General features: G+C 44.0%; 2 protein-coding genes across 3 annotated transcripts in view; both read left to right on the forward strand.

Annotated features, from left to right (window-relative positions):
• RNF8 (ring finger protein 8) overlaps positions 1-2,624 on the forward strand; it is a 30,721-nt gene extending 28,097 nt beyond the window's left edge. The window contains exon 8 of one of the 2 annotated variants that reach the window (XM_088445348.1): positions 1,695-1,818. In XM_088445348.1, the coding sequence (XP_088301474.1) occupies positions 1,695-1,734 (40 nt within the window). In that variant the 3' untranslated portion in view covers positions 1,735-1,818. Of the gene's footprint in view, positions 1-1,694 lie in introns of both variants that reach the window. The other variant, XM_088445347.1, reaches the window with a different exon arrangement.
• Positions 2,625-4,518: 1,894 nt separating this feature from the next.
• The window catches only part of LOC148507929 (alpha-1,6-mannosyl-glycoprotein 2-beta-N-acetylglucosaminyltransferase-like), a 208,507-nt gene continuing 194,612 nt past the window's right edge, over positions 4,519-18,413 (forward strand). Inside the window, exon 1 of the mRNA XM_088445353.1 lies at positions 4,519-4,560. The gene's annotated coding sequence lies outside the window, so the exon portion shown is untranslated. The remainder of the gene's footprint in view (positions 4,561-18,413) is intronic.

Genomic DNA, 18,413 nt, shown 5'->3' on the forward strand with positions numbered 1-18,413 from the left:
AAACTGTAACGGCATATACGGATGTGTCCTCACTCGTCTTTGCTGCAGTCGCGCCAAACTGCTCCCCTCAGCACGCTTTGTCCTGTGAGATTCTGCTAGTGCTGGGCGTCTTTTTTTTTGTCTTTTTTTTTTTTTTTTGTCTTTTTTTTTTTTTTTTGTCTTTTTTTTTTTTTCCCGCTAAAGTGTATCTAAATCGCAATGCGACTAGGATGCACCAGGAGACTGCGCTCATTAGTTTGATATTTGACACTTGTACATCTGTGTGTGACTGAGTCTCTCGATCCGCAGGCGAAGCAGGGTTGCATAAATCTGGATTTGAAAAAAAAAAAAAAATCAATAACTGATTTATTTGATTTAAATCAGATTTTTTTTTGGAATTAAATAGGATTTTTTTATAAAAAATGTTTAAAAGTAAACTAAAAGTTTAAATGTTTAAAAAAAAATAAAAATTCATAAAAAATCCTATTTTAAATCAAATCAGTTTTTGATTTTTTTTTTTTTTTTTAAATAAATCCAATTTTGTGCAACCCTGAATTGCGAGGTGCTCCGATGCAGTAGCCGCAGCTTTTTTTTTTCCCATGCCAAGTTCCATTTACGGTCTCAGTCACACACAGACGTACAAGTGTCACATGCAACTAATCAGCACAGTCTCCTGGTGCGCCCTTGTCGCATCACGTTGTTACTTAAATGCAAAACAAACGTCCGATGCTAACGGTGGCATGAGACCTGACGGCTCTCTCACGCCAGGCACAGCACGTTGCATGGCGTATTGAGGCTAGGTGAGCAAGGACACATCTGTATGAGCAGTAAACCTATAAATAAACATTGCAGTTGTTTCAAAACCATTTCATTATAACCTTTTGCTGCATGACATGGCTTCCATTTACAATTCGCTCAGTAGGCATGCTGGTTCTTCCGCCAGTTCTCCTGGGCAGCTTCTGGTTCCAGTATTATACTCCATGGACACACGATCCATAAAACACAGAGCACGGTGACGCAGTCTAGGTCTTCCCTGTATTGCAGCATTGCGAAGCCGCTTATTGCTGTGAGCGAATGCTACCTGTCATGTCAGCTATGGATCAGACAATGAGACCATCCACAATTAAATCCTGAATTCTTAACCGTAAAGCTGATATATACTGTGTACATTCTGCCTCCCATTCCCAAATAACACGTTCACATTTTTCAACACATGCTTTATATTGGCAAATGAATCCATTTGGCCGGGTCACTATATACACCTGCTCCCGCAGAGGAAATCCTGTATATATGTCCTACCGGAGGGGATGTCAGATTAGGAATCTTGGTGTGTGTGGGTCATTGTACATTCTATAACTGATAAGGACAGAGATTGGTGAGACTACAGCCAAGCCCAGTGAAGGGCAATAAGCAGCCAACTTAGCTCCTGTTGCACTACACAGCCCATCATATCCTGCAATAGTTTTAGCATGTCTTGATAGCAAATCTCTGGCAGGGCATGCTGGGAGCTAGTTCAATAGCAGCTGGAGAGAGACTTATTGCCCACCCATGGCCTAGTATTTATTGCTGCCACGTTGGACTGTACTTGTATAACCCAGGTTGTAACGTTTTTCATCAGTTCTATGTTTTGTAGGTTTACCTGGGCTTTGCCGAATGGCCTCTGACCTATATTTTCCAACACGATGTATGTGACGCTGTCTCATTCTTCCCCTTAGGTCTGGCAGAGGAAGTAATCCCCATCCTGACAGACAGTGACAGCAGCTCTGTCCCCTCCGAAGCATCTCTGCTCTCCAGCAGCGAGGACAGCGACCTGCTGGGCAGTGACACGGAGATCGATGACATCTTCAGCAGCGATGATCAGCTGGACATGGACTCTGAGGATGACTACGACGACGACTACAATCTTTTCTTTATCATGTAGTTAATCTCTCCCGGCCGACGCGACAGATTTAAATCTTCCGAATGGAAGGGAAGGGGTCAAAGTGCTTCACTAGATGAATAAAATCCTCGCAGGTGCCGTCTGAGCCTAAAGAAATGACATTATTTGTACTGTGTGCAGAGCAGGTGGCCAACGGGGGGGATCTTGGGTTAGGTGGATGATAATTATTTATTTTATACAACATCCTGTACAGTAATGAACATAGACTTCAGTTAGGGGTATGGCACTCATATAATATTTGTATTTTGTTTTGCTAGTTATTTTTTTTTTTATTTGTATTTTCTGTCAGCTTGAATAATGTGTTTTCGGTCATAAAGACATTAATTTGCTATATGTAAACACATGGTCTCTCCTCTTGGTGCTGGTACTATGTGGCTGGCTTTAGTCTATCCCCCAAGCCTCTATCTCGCTACAACTCCCAACCTCATGCTCGCATCTGTTCTACATCAGCAAGTTCTTTCTCTACAATTCTCAAGTACTGCACGGACCACCGTCTCTCTGAGATACCACCGTGGAACCCCCGAGTGCTCTCCCTCATCGTACAGATGTTCTCTGAGGACGATGGACCCCATGTTATTGCGTTACGTTCATCGTCGAGCAGTGATGTTGATGTAAAACCCTGTGAGAAGGCAGCCGGATAGCACAGAGATTTTATTCATAGAGCTATAAAATTTTTGTCATGATAATAAAGTCTTTTAGAGGCAAATTTTGTGTCACCATGATCCAACAGTGCGAGTCCGTATTGTGTAGCATTGGCTGTAAATCCTACTGGACCTTTGTTCCTGAAAAGGTTTCCCTTTGGTAGTTCCTCTTTTTAGGCACATTGTTTTAGGATGTAGGTGCTTATTGCATTCATTTTATTTTTTAGTGGTGACTTTGTCCCGCTTCCCAGCTGTGCGTGCATTTTTAGAACAGAAAAGGAGCCCAGGCACTGAAGAGTTAAGTTAACCCTTTCAGATTCAGTGCAGCTGTGTGAGGGAGTCATTTTCACTATAACAAGAATACAAGAAACAGCAACCGCAGGATCTGAAGGCTAAAATAAAGATCACTCAAAACAGTTGCAAACAAAAATAAATTAATAAAAAGCAATAGTAATAAAAAAACAGATCAGAGTAGAAATAGCAGCTGTGCTATACAGAGCCGCAACAAGTTACGGACAAGGCGAGATATAATAAAGAAACGGTCATTAAGAAGTCCTGGAATCTGAACCACTACAGCAAATGAGCAGCAGTAAAATGTTCCTTAATGGGAGGCAGTTCCAAGCTAGAAGTAAGTTAGTGGAAGTACATGTATTTCAGTTGGACACGTATTGTGTGATCATTTTATAGCGGTATCGGCTTTACCTGCAAATCGGGTAGAAATGTCTCGTAATAAGCTGCATGAGTCCGGTAGTAGCGGTGGTGGCAGACCGCGTCCACGGATGGCTGGCTCCGGTGCTCGACCCGACCTGCGGGGAACACACTGATGGTGATGTAAGAAGCCGCTCTGGGGGTTCCGTGTAGGTGGATTGTAAGGTTATTATAGGCTTTTAGTGAAGCCGTTCTGAGACCCTGGTAATGAGGGTGAATGTCTCCGTCCTGATCTCTCCGGGTGGAGTGTAGCCTCTTCTAGTTGGTTCTCACAGGACGTGGTAAAGCTGGAGAAATGCACCTACGCTGTCTGCCGCTACTGCCGGACTTTCATGCAGCTTATTACGGGACATTTCTACCTGATTTGCAGGTAAAACCTATACCAATATAAAATGACCACACAATACGTGTCCAGCTGAAATACTGCCGATTAAGTACATGTATAGTACTTCCACTAACTTCTAGCTTGGAACTGCCTCCTATTAAGGAACATTTTACTGCTGCTCATTTCCTACAGTGGTTCAGATTCCAGGACTTCTTAATGACTTTCTTTATTATATGTCACATTGTCCGTAACTTGTTGCGGCTCTGTATAACGCAGCTGCTATTTCTACTCTGTGTTTTTTTATTACTATTGCTTTTTATTAAATAATTTATTTTTATTTGCAACTGTTTTGAGAGATCTTTATTTTAGCCTTCAGATTCTGCGGTTGCTATTGCTGTTTCTTGTACATGCATTTTTACTGTATTGAGCTAGACTGGGTTCAGCTTGCTATATTGAGCAAATGAAAAGTGCATTTCTCATGATTTTTAGTTCAACTTGGATCACTTTTTAAAAAAAAAACAGCTGGAGATGAACATTGCCCTTCTACAGAACTGTCCTTGTGTTACTGCCTTTCTATTGCTTTTTTTTTTTGTGTGTGTGCGCGTTGGAGCTTCTCGCCTTCAGATGTCTGACAGTAGTTGAAGTACAAGGTCAGAGAAAATGACTCTTGCTGCTGTGGCGGTGACTTGCGTTATACAGTGACACCATCCAATAGATTTATAGCACTGGGGGACGGAGGCAGCCTGGGCTGCTGTCACCTGTGGCCCTCCGTTCTGTCCTGGTTTTTTCCCCCAGTCTGGCTGCTATTCAGTAAGAGGGAGCTGGGGCCGTGGGTGATGCTGTATGAGAAGGAAAAGCTGATCGGAGGAAAACATTATTGTGGAGGGAGGACAGAACAGTAAAGCTGGACCACGTGAGCTTTTTTTTTTTTTTTTTTAACAGGGAACAAATGTATCCAGACTGAAAAGGTTGGTGCACTTGTTGATTAGGGGTGGATGTTCATGTGTACTCTTAGCGGGGCATGGTAAAGGATATGGTCCATGGTTTGAGGGCAAGTGGGGGGTCTGAATGGCTGTGGGGACCATTTGTTTTGTGGGTGCGGATGTATTTTATTTTTAATTACTGAGGTTGAGGGTATCCTGGAGGTTAAAGGGCTGCACACCTGGCCCGTGGATGCATGTCAGATTGCCCATCACTGGTCTATAGGCTTCACGTCTCGACTTCTACGTTTTCCTTATAGCGATTGGGGGGAATCTGTGCTATCATCTTCTATGCAGCGATGGGCATACACTGTTTAATGATAGGCCTGATTAGCCGATCATCTTCTGATCGAGCCTATAATTGAACAGGGTATTGCCGCAGCTATGTTCAGCCGCCTAAAGCTGCCTAATGGTAGCACCGACCCTGCAAGCATGGATATCCTTAAAAGCTGGACTATAATGGCAGAGTTTGGGTACCTCTGCACTATGGTTTGGATAGACCAGAGGGCAAAAGATAAAATCCCCACTTTGTGTCGATCTGAATCCACTGGAGGTCTTACTTAAATTGCATTCTTGTGCCTCTCCGCTATTCCATCTCTGGGAGTGGGTGGGGAACCCCCCCGCGGGTGGAATGCTGTTGGTCTTTCTAGGTGGTAGGTTGGGTCTATTTACTTTTATTCCCTCTCTGCAAATTCTGCCATCTAGGAGTACGTCTGCAGTTATTATTTGGAATAATATACACAAGCTATTGGGCTGGACACACACTGACCCAGATACCACTTTCTTGGTTCTGTAAGATATTCCTCAAATTGGTTAAACTCCACGGTGTCCGTTTCGTCAAATCTCTAGAGCTGGATGTTTCAAATTCTTTGCTCAACTGAAATCTGAATCTCTACCTTAAGGCTATTTTTTTTTTTTTTTTTTTTTTAGATCCCTCCAATTAGGACATGGCCTAGAGCAAGGAAATCTCAAACTGTTGTTCACTTCCTCTTATTGATTTTTACAGCCTTAAGCGATACTTTAAAAAAAATCAGGTGCTTGTAAATTAACCTTCTGGATATCCTTAAAGCCTGTACTAAAGGTACCTTAAGGTCTTAAACACTTGACTTTTACGCAGATTGAGCAATTGTCTGCTAATGTGCATGCATGCCTGCACTCCGTATTAGCATCGACACAGATCAGGGAGTTACACAGCCTCTAAGTGAAGTCTGACCTGTCTCAAACACTGCGGCTCTCCTGCCACGCAAAGCTCTTGTGCTGCGAAGGAGATCGCAGTTGCTAATTTTTGCACGCCCATGAAACCGTGTAAGCAGTCAGATACACACCGGTGTTTGCTTAGCCCTGCCCCCATTACCTCCCCCCACACCCCCATTACCTCCCCCAAACGCTGACTGTCACTCACTTTGCGAGTGAATCCTCTACGTGAGTATGAATACCCTCAAATTCCTAGAGAGAAATAATCGCTGTCCAGACAATTATTGTGGTTCCAATGCACAAAAGTTATTATTGCAGTAAAAGAAAGTTACATGCTTTCATCTAGCATAATTAGCGCAAAGACAATAAAATACAGAATACGATACAGCCCAATACATACACGTGCGTGCTGGTTCCAGCATACAGTCATCAGTACAGAAGCCTGTGGTCATCCAAAAAGAATGGCTGTATACTAGAACCAGCATGCAAGCTATATACCCTCCCAGAACAAAGAAACTAGTTAATGGGTTTCCAGTGGATCTAGCTCGTGGACATTCTGGTACGATGCAGGTCATTGGACAGTTCATATAGCATCACTAGGGGTATGTCCCAGTTCCTCAGATGTTGCTTTGTGTGGTTTTCCCGCCGAAGAACTGGTTTAAACTAGTAAAAAGCACTTCATACAATTTCACATTCTAACCACTATTTTCATATTGATCATATCTTGCGAACGCATGATGCGATTTCCTTGCGGGTTGAACCGGAAATCTGCAAACAGTGTTTTACAATGGTACCAAACATGATATGTCTGCTAGCTTATGTACCTTAAATATTGTATACATTCACAACATAAATAGCCTCTAATATTAAGCTTTTAATGTGGAGGAACCTTTTTATAAGTTTTAGTATGTGTGAGAGAATATTGCGTATAGTCGCTAATATGCGTGGTGTGTTTATGTGTAGAGTGCTTTGATAAACTGCACTGTGCGTCTTGTATATTTTGTTTTAATTAATGTGCGTATGGGGTATGGTTGGACTTTAACAATATGCGGTAGCAATGCAGACGCACGATGCTAATAATCGCATATTAGCATCGCACACAATGGTTTCATGCTGATGATGCAAGATGGCATCGCCCGATGTTAACTTAAGATCTGGTCTCAGCCAATCATCCGACTTCGACAGTCCACCCTTTGATAGCAAGCAATACTTAATCACATTCTGGTCTTAAATTGATTCAGTCATACACTATGAAATATTTAAAGTTATGTTATGGGATGGAGCAATATGGTCATTAAACCATCAATAATGTGTCCCTGTGAGGGACATAAAACTACCCTTATACGCACACCGCGGATCTTGGAAGATCATGGGAAAGATGTGGGGATGCACCTAACCTATAAAGGAAGTCTTGAAGGGGATAGGGACTTGCATTATTTAGGATGTTTAAAATAACATTTCATAATACATTTCATTCATGGCTAAATCTATACATCATCTGATGGTACATTCTAGTTCAGGATTGTAATGCCGTTCTTCATTTACCTTAGTATGCATACTATTACTGCTAACCACCATCATAATCTCATTTTCTCGGTTTACCTTAGCATTACATTTTCCACACTTCAACACAGCAGGAACACACCTGACACATAAGCCAAGTACTAAGATGACAACCAATATGAGGATCAGGCGTTTACCTACACTAGCAACCATTTCCTGGACCCACTCTCCTAGACCGGAGAACCATTTCACTGGGTTCAACCAAGAGAACCACTCTTCTACCTTTTCCTCTACCTCAGTCAATGAGGCATTATGGTTCTTCCGAAATTACCATTTCAGCAGCAGAATTTCATCCATCTTCCAGTCTATCACCTCCTTGGGATCGCCAGTATCATTTCTGATGTAAGTGCCACACTTGACACTAATTTGGGTGGCCAGAGTCGCACAGTATCCACCAGTAACAGCTGTTAAATAATTTAATACTAGTCTATGTTGCACAAGTTCTTTCTTATAGGCCTGTAGCTCCTTACCAGTGTACCTGAAGGCGTCATCATACATCTCGGTGATATTATCTATTAATTTAGCAAGGTCTTGGATGTATCTAAAATTTAAAGTACCCCGAGCGATCCTGGTGGGATCTAGCGCTACCAAAATTTGGAAGCCAGTTTCACTAATCAACTGTGTGGCTGTATGTATATCACCAGGTATCATATTTCTTTTGTCTCTGTGTTCATACTGTGTGTGAAGATATGGTGATGGTGTTTTTTTTATGAATACCAAGCATTTCACCATGTGTAAGGGTCATAACCTCTGGGAGTACCCTTCCCAGATAACATAAACCTTCAGAACTCGGAGTGAGCCACTTGTACGCTTTCCTTCCACATATAAAATACACTTCGTCTGGGAATACGTAAGGGATAGACTGCATCATTATCATCGGGCACAATTCTCTAACAAATAATCCTACCCCAGATTTTCCCATTTGGCTGATACACGTTTTAGGTTGTACAATAACTGCACAGTACCCTTCAGACACTCTGCCAACCATTACTTGGTAGAACTAAGTGTATACTTATACCGGAAGTGTCTTCCATTGGTAATGTTACGTATAAGTCCAACATCTACTGGTTCATTATCAGCTCTGTGTGAGAAGGTCATTGTCTGATTGTTCCCGGACACCTCCCAATTTCCTGGTTTATTGGAATTGGTGATATTTAAACATAATAGGAATCTATCCACTTGGTACTGATGGAGCTTAAAATTTGGAGGCTTGGACTTAACAAATTTCCCGTCCAACGCTTTCCCCTTAAGTAATCCAAGAACCACAGAGACATTTAACAGGAGTGGTACTAAACCTACATTATGTTGTCCCTGAGGCACATGAGTGTAAACCCAACACTCAGTCTGGTTTAAGACCTCACCCACTAAGGAATGGTAATCCTCTAAAGGATGCTCGCCCAAATACAGGTTACTCTTGGACTGGCATCGCTGGATGCACTTTTCATCAATTAGGGATCCACAGTTTGCACACATACAGTATTCCTCAGACAATAGACCTTCACACTGACTCCGAGTTTCTAGAATGAAAAATCTCTTAATTACTGTACTGAGTTTGGTCAGATACCGCCCTTGTGAATGTATTGCTCCTTCTCCCGACTCCACTCCATCGGTATCACCATCGACCTCTCCCTCCATCATCTGCCCACCGTTACAGAAACAAGACATCCCGAACCAAACAAGGATAATGAGAACTCTGGAAGAAAATAGGAACGCAAACCCAGCCCGCCACTCCATTGCTGGATTAGTGGGCTGTAAATTTCCCTAGCTCAGGTATCTCACTGCAGTCTTTAACACTCCCGAAACAAGCTCGCAATTGACAGGTCTGCATTATCTGCCTCGACTCCGCCTTGTATCTCTACCGTATAGTTGACCTTCCTGCAGTGAACGGAATGGACCCAGGTATCTCTCTCTGCCACTTTCAAGGATGTTGTACTTGTCAGCAACACTTGATACAGACCTTCCCACCGATCTGTCAGACAATCTGAACGTAAGAAATTTCTGATCATGACAAATTCTCCAGCTTCAACATCATGACAGTTTGTTTTTGGCATATCAGGTGACAACAATTTCAGTTTCTGCTGTTGCTGTTTTAACTGTTTATTCATTGTTATAAGATACCTTTCAGTTAACTTGTTACTTTTCAAATCTTCCTGTGGACTTACAATCAGATGACGTTGTCTCCCAAACAGTATCTCAAACGGGACAAGTTAAGAGGGGGTCTAGGAGTTGTTCTGATGTTATGAAGGACTAGCGGTAATGCCTCTGGCCAACCTAATCCAGTTTCAGCCATGATCTTACCCAATTTGTTTTTAATAGTACCGTTCATCCTCTCAACCTTGGCGCTGGCTTGCAGTCGGTAAGGAGTGTGAAGCCTACTATTAATACCCATTACCTTACACATGTTCTGGAAGACATCACCAGTGAAATGAGTACCCCTATCACTTTCTATGGTTTTAGGGATACCGTACCTGCATACAATTTCCTGAACGATCTTTTTAGCAGTAAACGCAGTAGTATTAGTGGCAGATGGATATGCCTCAACCCAATTAGAAAACACATCAGTACGAACTAATACATACTTGAGAATCCTGCAGAGTGGTAATTGGATTAAATCAATTTGTATTACCTGAAAAGGTCCGTCTGTCGGAGGGATGTGAGATGGCTCGGTTGGTATTGTTTTTCCAACGTTTTTTCCTCAAGCAGGTCAGACAACATTGCCCTCTTTTCCGCTTGAGAAAAAAAACCCGGTGCACACCAGTATGCCCTCACCAACTTGTACATACCTTGTTTACCCAGATGAGTCAGGCCATGCGCTGCCTCAGCCATGCTTGGGTAGTATGCCCTGGGAGCCCCAGGCTTACCTTGTCCATACTCAGAGGACTCTTGCCCACATCCCTTGGATCTCCAGACTGCCTTTTCTTGAATGGAACACAAATTTTGCATTTCAATTTCTGCATATCAATAGTTTGAAACATCATCATTTGATCAATTGGTGTATTCATTCTTAACCCTGCTGCCCATTTGGCAGCTTTTTCTGCTCTATTATTGCCTAGTGACACCGGATCGTCCTCACATGTATGGGCTTTACACTTAATGACAGCCACTGCCTTTGGCATTTGAATTGCTGTCAATAGTCCTTTTATATGTTTTGAGTGTGTTACTGGTGTGCCTGCTGCTGTCATAAATTTGTAAGACGCCATAGAGTTCCGAAATCGTGTACGACCCCATAGGCTTACTTAGAGTCAGTGTATATGTTAGCAGATTTACCTTCTGCCAACTCACACACTCTTCTTAGTGCCACTAGCTCCGCCACTTGAGCCGAGTGAGGTGGACCAAGGGGTTCGGCTTCTATAATGTCCTCGTCATTTACAACAGCATAACCTGTACATAACTCTCCAGTGTCAGTTTGTGTATGACAACTTCCATCCGTGTAAAATGTCACATCTACATTTTCTAAAGGTGTATCACGTATGTCAGGTCTTGCTGTAATGGTCTTATTCAAATATTCCATACAATCATGTGCATCAGTATACCTGGAGAACTCACCTTCCACCAGCGACTCACCTCTCTCCACCCTTTGTGCATCCTGAGGCACATATGGTAAATACGTTGCTGGGTTTAACATACTGCACCGTTTAATGGTGATATTTGCAGGTGCTATTAGAGCTAGTTCCCATTTTGTGAACCTAGCTGAGGTAACATGTCTGGTTTGGGCAGAATTCAGCAAAACAGATACAACATGGGGTGTATAAACAATCATATCATGGCCTAATACTACATCCTCACTCTTACTGACCAAAAGAGCAGTTGCTGCTACACTTCTTAAACACATTGGGAGTGATCTTGCCACAGTGTCCAATTGTGCTCTGTAGTATGCTACAGGTCTACTAGCATCACCATGTTTTTGTGTGAGGACACCTGCTGCGCAACCTAGCCTCCGTACAATATAAATCAATAGGTTTTTCGTAATCTGGTATTCCCAATGCAGGTGCTCTTGTCAGACTATCCTTAAGATTAAGGAAAGCCTGCTCTGTTTCCTCAGTGTGTGTGACACGGTCGGGATTTGAGGATGATACCAATTCCTGCAAAGGTAAGGCCAAAATAGAAAAACCTGGGATCCATGATCTGCAGTATCCACACATGCCCAAGAAGGTATGGATTTGCTGTTGGTTCTGTGGCAGTGTCATGGTCTGTATGGCCTGGATTCTGTTAGTAGTCAGATGTCGTAGCCCCTGGGTTAGGCAGTGTCCCAAGTATTTAACCCTGGTCTGGCATGGCTGTAATTTGTCCTTAGCAACCTTGTGTCCTGTCTGTGAGAGATGAAGCAACAGTAGTTTAGTATCATTTAAACATGACATAAACAAATCAGAACAACAATAAATTGTCTACATATTGGATTAGAACAGATCCATTGGCGGGTTGAAAAGATTGTAAACAGTTGTGTAAGGCTTGAGAGAAGATACTAGGGCTGTCTATGAAGCCCTGGGGCAACTGTGTCCATGTGTATTGTACCCCCTTGTATGTGAAGGCGAATAAATACTGACTCAGGATGAAGAGGGACAGAGAAGAAGGCAGAACAGAGGTCAATAACAGTAAAATGGATTGCATTTGGTGGGATCTGCATGAGAATGACAGCTGGGTTTGGCACTACAGGGAATTGGCTCTCAACTACCTTATTAACCCCTCTAAGGTCCTGTACTAGCCTATAACTCCTCCCACAACTCTTCTTCACCGGAAAGATGGGATTGTTGGCTACACTAGCTGTATGGACTAAGGCCCTGATTCAGAGCTGGACGCTCTTGACAGTGCACGCTCTGAATCAGGGCCGGGCTATTTTTTTTTCAGAACGGCCTCCTGGCTGCTCGCATAGCTGTGGGTGACCACCCACAGCTATAATGAGCGGCCAGGAAGATGGTCAAGACCATAGCGACCAACGGGCTTGCGACAAGACCACAAGCCCCAGAGAGATTTTGGCTCTAACAGAGCCGAAATCTCTCCCACTGACATCACTCGTGATATCAGTGGGCCTGCCCCTAAAACAGAGGCGTTCACATGGGAACGGCTCCGTTTGGGCAGCCACCCCCTCGGCCCGCCCACCAAAGGGGACGTGCTGTCACTCAACATCGACAGCACGCCCCCTTTGGTACGAGACCCGGAGCGACGGATTGCCCGTTGCTATCCGGGTCTCGCGCATGCGCACGACGGAGCCGGCTCCGTCGTGGGCATGCACTCTGGGCCACCATCGACCCGGTTGCAAGCGCTCAGCACTTGCGACCGGGTCTGAATCATGCCCTAAAATCTCCTGCTGGAGCAATCTCTCAATTATGGGATACACCCCTAACGCCACCTCTGGTTTTAAAGGGCACTGAGGGATTTTTGGAGCCTGTCTTGCCACCTTTAAGTTGATCATTACAAGAGCTACATTTGCCATTAAACCAGTGTCCTCTCCATCTTTGGTCCAAAGGGAACCCGGTATTTGAGATAACATCTTCTTTACCTGTGATGGACTTTGCTTTAGGATGATAGAGTGAAGCATTAATCTTTGTGGAGTGTCCAATATATCCCTTACCTAGTGCGCAATTCTCTCTGGGATATCTAAAAATATACCATCAGGGGTACAATAAATGACACATCCCATTTTACACAACAAATCCCTTTCCAGTAGGCTAGTAGGAGCCGCCACTGCCAGGAGAAAGGAATGCATGGTATGCAATGGCCTGATAGTAACCTCTGCGGATTTGGTTAAAGGATAATGCTGCACTTTACCCGTTACACCCATTGCTGGTACTGTCTTGCAGGTCACCTGTAAAGTGGATGGAGATTTTAACATTGATCTGGTTGCCCCTGTGTCTACAAGAAAAGTATGTTTAGTACCAGCTACATCAGCTGTCATTACAGGTTCTTCCCTAGTACTCCCAGTTAACCTGACTGGCTGTAGACTACAGGTGTGACCGGACCCCTTGAGCTGACTGTCCTGCTCCAATAAAGCATTTACTGCCACTTTGTGAGCAGGTGATTGATGAAAGTTTCCTGCATTCTGGGGGTGTTTTGGAATTCCCTGGTTAAGTGGTCTCTGTTTTCTCGCTTTACAGTCCCTAATTAAGTGTCCCCTCTGGTTGCAGTTATAACACCTTCGTGGTGGGTATGGTTTGAAAGGTTGTTGTTGTGTGGGTTGGGGAGTGTGGAAAGATAATGGCTGGGGATGTGGATATGGGGGTTGTGGCTGTGTGTGGAATGTGTTCTGAAGCATGGTATGTTGATATGTGTTTTGTTGCCGAGTGTGATATGTGTGGTATGGCTGTGTAATTTGTGACTGCGCAGGATGATATGTATTGATAACTTGTAGCTGTGCAGGTGAGTAGGTGTCTGGTGGCTGTAGATGCATTGTTTCAAGAGCTTGAATGCTAACAGCCATTAGCTTTTCACTGTGTTTCACGCTTCCTGAGGATGTTTTTGTCATGTTCAATAGCAGTTTCCCTGAGAGTGTCTATCGTAATTCCCCTCCACCCAGGATGTGAGGTCTGAACCCTGGTCTTTAGATTGTCTTTAAGGCCATCCTTAAGTACCATGATGACCATTTCCCTGTGGTGTGTGCTTTCTTTTATGTCCTCTATCCCAGTGTACTGGGTAATAGTCTGCAGCGCTCTGGTGAAATAATCTTATGCAGACTCACTCTCCTTCTGTTTAATTGTAAAAATTTTACTCCAGTTAGCTACCAACGGAAAATATACGGCCAATTGTGTGATTATGCGGGTTATGTTATCCTGATTACTTTCGACAGTTAAGGGACTATCTCCATCCAATACACAGGCCATGACAAACTTTTTCACGTTGGTATTGTGTGGAAGACATGCCCATAATACCACTCGCCAATCTTTGTTGGTTGGCTCATGAGCATTACCTAAATCTTTTATAAATCTCTGACACTTTGCTAACTCTTTTCTAGGGTCAGGGAAATCTGTCATTATGGAATGTAGCTCCGCTCTCGTCCATGGACAATGCATTGCTACCTCCCTTGTAGGCACTACACCACGTGCATCCGGATTCCCATTGGGAACTGTTATTGTCCGGACTGGATGCATGCCTACCACACCGTTACCTTTGGCCTTGGTACTTGGGGGGTTCAGTCTATTACTGCAATGTATAATGTTATTTCCACCAGCTTCTGCTGCGGTTTCTGCGGTTGGTAGCACTTCTGCTACTACCATTGTACCATCCTGTACCTGCTGTGGAGGAACATTTAACATTTGAACTGCATGAGAACTGGCTGACATTACAACAGGTTCATCATCTGCTTCATGACATTTTCCTTATAATTACTCAGGAGCGGGTACAAGTTACTTGTTACATTTTTATCATTTTTGGTATGGGCTGTATCTTCACCTCCCACCGCATAGGGCGGTGGAGGTGCACCTGCGCTACTAACTGTACTTTCGGCAATGCTACCATGCCATGTGTACGCAGTTTGCGTTGCATGCGCGCTCCCTTGCGTCGCGCGTGCAACGCTATTTTGCGCCGAGTGCACACCACTATGCCACATGTTCCCCTCATGCTGCCACAGTTTCAAGCAATCGTTATATTCTACTCTTTTCTTCAGAGATTTCACCACACAGATGCTATCTAACATTGTTCAATCTTTCCTCATCAAAACTGCCAATCTTCGGAAAAGGTTTAACACACTTCCTCGTCATTCTAACCCATACATTACAGTGCGTAGTTGCATACGCTCCATACTTCGAATGCATTATATGCCATGTCGACCCTTCCAAAAGCAGCACATTGTCCACCATACCTAGTGTTAGCCTGGCACCCATCTGGGAAAACGCTAAGCACTTTTCGCTAGTATGAGGACCGGTGGATGAATTTCACAAGCTGCATCCACTCACCTTCACCCGCTGTGTACCACCAACTCGCTAATCATTACAGTCAACCTACACAACAAGCAGCAGAATGCCGCCTATACAATATCCTGCCTTCAGGATAGGGAACAGAAAGCACCCCTAGCCAGTGGGAACACACAGTACCCCAAACAAAAAAAAAATCCGTTTCCAGTACTCTCCACTGCTAGCAGTGATTTCCTCCACCACAACTCAGTTCACAATCACGGTTTGCCCCAACCGTAAGGTTCAATCGCAATGCCCAAAGAACCTAACTGATCAATGGATTTTGCAATCACACTGAGAGACGATTTCACCTCTAGGGAACACACAGTACCCCTATCAGTAGGAAACATACATTACTTTCAGCAATACATCTGCTTTGTGTACCCTAGGAAACACACAGTACTCCTAGGTCTAGGGAACACACAGTACCCCTATTCTCACCACAAATATACATCTATCATGCACCTTTTCTGCGCAGAAAAGAAATTAAACTTTTTCTCAGATATGGCAGTATGATTAAGAGACTTAAAACAATGTAATCACGCTATCAATACAACAATGCAATCTTAAACAATTTGTTTGAACACGTGGCAGCAATACCGGAAACACGTATACGCTATTGTGCGCCTAGTCGCATACACAATAATGCGAGTGATACACAAAAGCGCGGAAATAAAAATGACGCTATTTTGCAACTAGTCGCATACACAATAATGCAACTAACACACAAAACACGGACAGACAAAAAAAGAAACAAACCTTTCTCTCTTGTCCCCAAGTTCCTAATCAGCGCCCCTTAAGATCACACAATAAAGGTCATCGATTCCACAACACTGAATGGTAGTAGGGTTTCGAACACAGTGCGTTCTTGCCTGCTTATGGCACCTTCCACCCTCTTTTGCGGAATCGAGGTACGTTGCTATCGTGCGAACCACAGTGGCGTGATATCAACTGCGAGCCCCCATCTATGAATACCTTAAAATTGCTAGAGAGAAATAATCGCTGTCCAGACAATTACTGTGGTTCCAACGCATAAAAATTCTTATTGCAGTAAAAGAAAGTTACATGCTTTCATCTAGCACAATTAGCGCAAAGACAATAAAATACAGAATATGATACAGCCCAATACATACGTGTGCGCACTGGTCCCAGCATACAGTCATCAGTCCAGAAGCCTGTGGTCATCCAAAAAGAATGGCTGTATACTAGAACCAGCATGCAAGCCAAATACCCTCCCAGAACAAAGAAACTAGTTAATGGGTTTCCATTGGATATTGCTCTTGGACATTCTTTTTATATACACTTAATTTCTAGGACTTAAATTGTGTAGGGCGATGAGATTTTACCCAATCAATTTGCTTACCAGCTTGTTTGGCAATTCTGTTCAATTGCAGTAAGGCTCCGACTCTCAAGATATTGGCTCACTTTTAAGTATTAAAGCAAATTTATTCTCAAATACTCAAACAAAGGCAATTGAATACAATGGAACAGTTGTTAGCAACAATAAGATACAATATAATACATCAAAACATTTCAAAAACAATGCAATGGACACTTTTCTGAGAGAATGAAATACACTCCGGTCCGTGTTACATTTATTAATCTGGAACACAGGATACTCGACCCACCTATGGGAGCAACGGGTTAAACACAAATAGTCATACAACATCACATTTCTGTGTAATGATTTGACCTAAGCAACATTACCTACAATTTCCAGGTGCACCTGTACCTATCATACACCAGTCTTTTTGTCCTGTCTCTGCATACAAGAGTTTACTGTCTATCAGATTAATAATGGTATACCGTTGCCTGGGTTGGAGTGTAGCTTATTGGAGGAAGAGTGTACAGACCCTTATCTATTGCAAAGTCCTGCAGAGCTTTCTGTTAGATGTATGCACTGACTGTTCTTTCAACAATATTTACTGTTGCGCAATTCCTTTAGGGTAGATAGTCTGATTCCAATTAAACGCAGTTAGGAATAAATGGTAGCCGCCTTTCCTGGCTAAGGGCCTGATTCAGACCCACTCGCGAGCGGCTGTCCGCTCGCAAGTGGGTCGATGTTCTGGACTGAGCATGCGCACGACGGAGGGAGCTCCGTCGTGCGCATGCGCCAGACGCGACGAGCGAAGGAAAGTCCTTTGCTCGTTGTGTCTGATCAAAGGGGGCGTGCTGTCGATGTTGATTGACAGCACGCCCCCTTTGGTAGGCGTGCCGGGGGCGTGCCTCCCTGACGGGGGCGTTCCCACGGGAACGCCTCCCGTCAGAAGCCGGCCCACTGACATCACTAGTGATGTCAGTGGGAGTGATTTTGGCTCTGATAGAGCCAAAATCACTCCGGAGCTTGCGGTTGAAAACCTCAACCGCAGGCTCCGGCTCGCAGTTTCGATGGTCGCGATGGTCACGACCATCGCGGCCATCAAAATGCACGCTCGTATAGCCTGTGGGTGGTGACCCACAGCTATACGAGCGTCCAGGAGGACGCTCCATTTTCATGGAGGCCGGCCCTCATTCAGAGCGTGCGCTCTGCTCAGAGCGTACGGCTCTGAATGAGGGCCTAAGTTCCCTGCAACCGGGCTGAGAGAAACTGGTAACTCCACTCAATGTTTCTGTTGTGCACGGTGCCCTTCTGAGCTGTAGATAATTCTTCGCTATCCCTGCCAAGGATTGACGTTTTTTATAATCTTGCAGTCACAGGGTTATGTCTGCTGAGATGACCTTACTGTTCTCTCCTTGCCCAACTCTAACCTGCTGTCAGATGAGACTATTCTGCTAATTTCCTTCTGGCTGTATTCACTGAATGGGAGTTTATAGGTTAAGTTGTAATAGCTGTCACTGCCAGGTCTATAGTATAACCAGCTTAAAAGTCACCTGAATCAATTGCTTTTAATCTAATTCTCTCCTGAACTGACAGAGTAAGTTCTGACTGTAAGTCTGGCTGGCACTGCACTATGGTGCATGTACTAAGCAGTTCAAATAGTGTTGAGGTGCCAGTGAATACATTTTGGACAGACCTGTTCCGTTGGCTGTACTCCTCAGCAGAGATAGCTCTCCATCCTCCTTTGCAGTCCCAGTTGTCAGTCACTGAGAAGGGGGAGGAAGCCGGGCGGTTCCACCATCGAGGCCGCTTCCTTCTATTCACGCCCCCGCATTAGCCGCTCAGCTCCCCGGCTGTCTGTCACTTCGCAGGGCAGGCTTGGA

The sequence above is a fragment of the Taudactylus pleione genome, unplaced genomic scaffold (assembly GCF_031769625.1).
Source record: "Taudactylus pleione unplaced genomic scaffold, aTauple2 ptg000378l, whole genome shotgun sequence".
Lineage (NCBI taxonomy): Eukaryota > Metazoa > Chordata > Amphibia > Anura > Myobatrachidae > Taudactylus > Taudactylus pleione.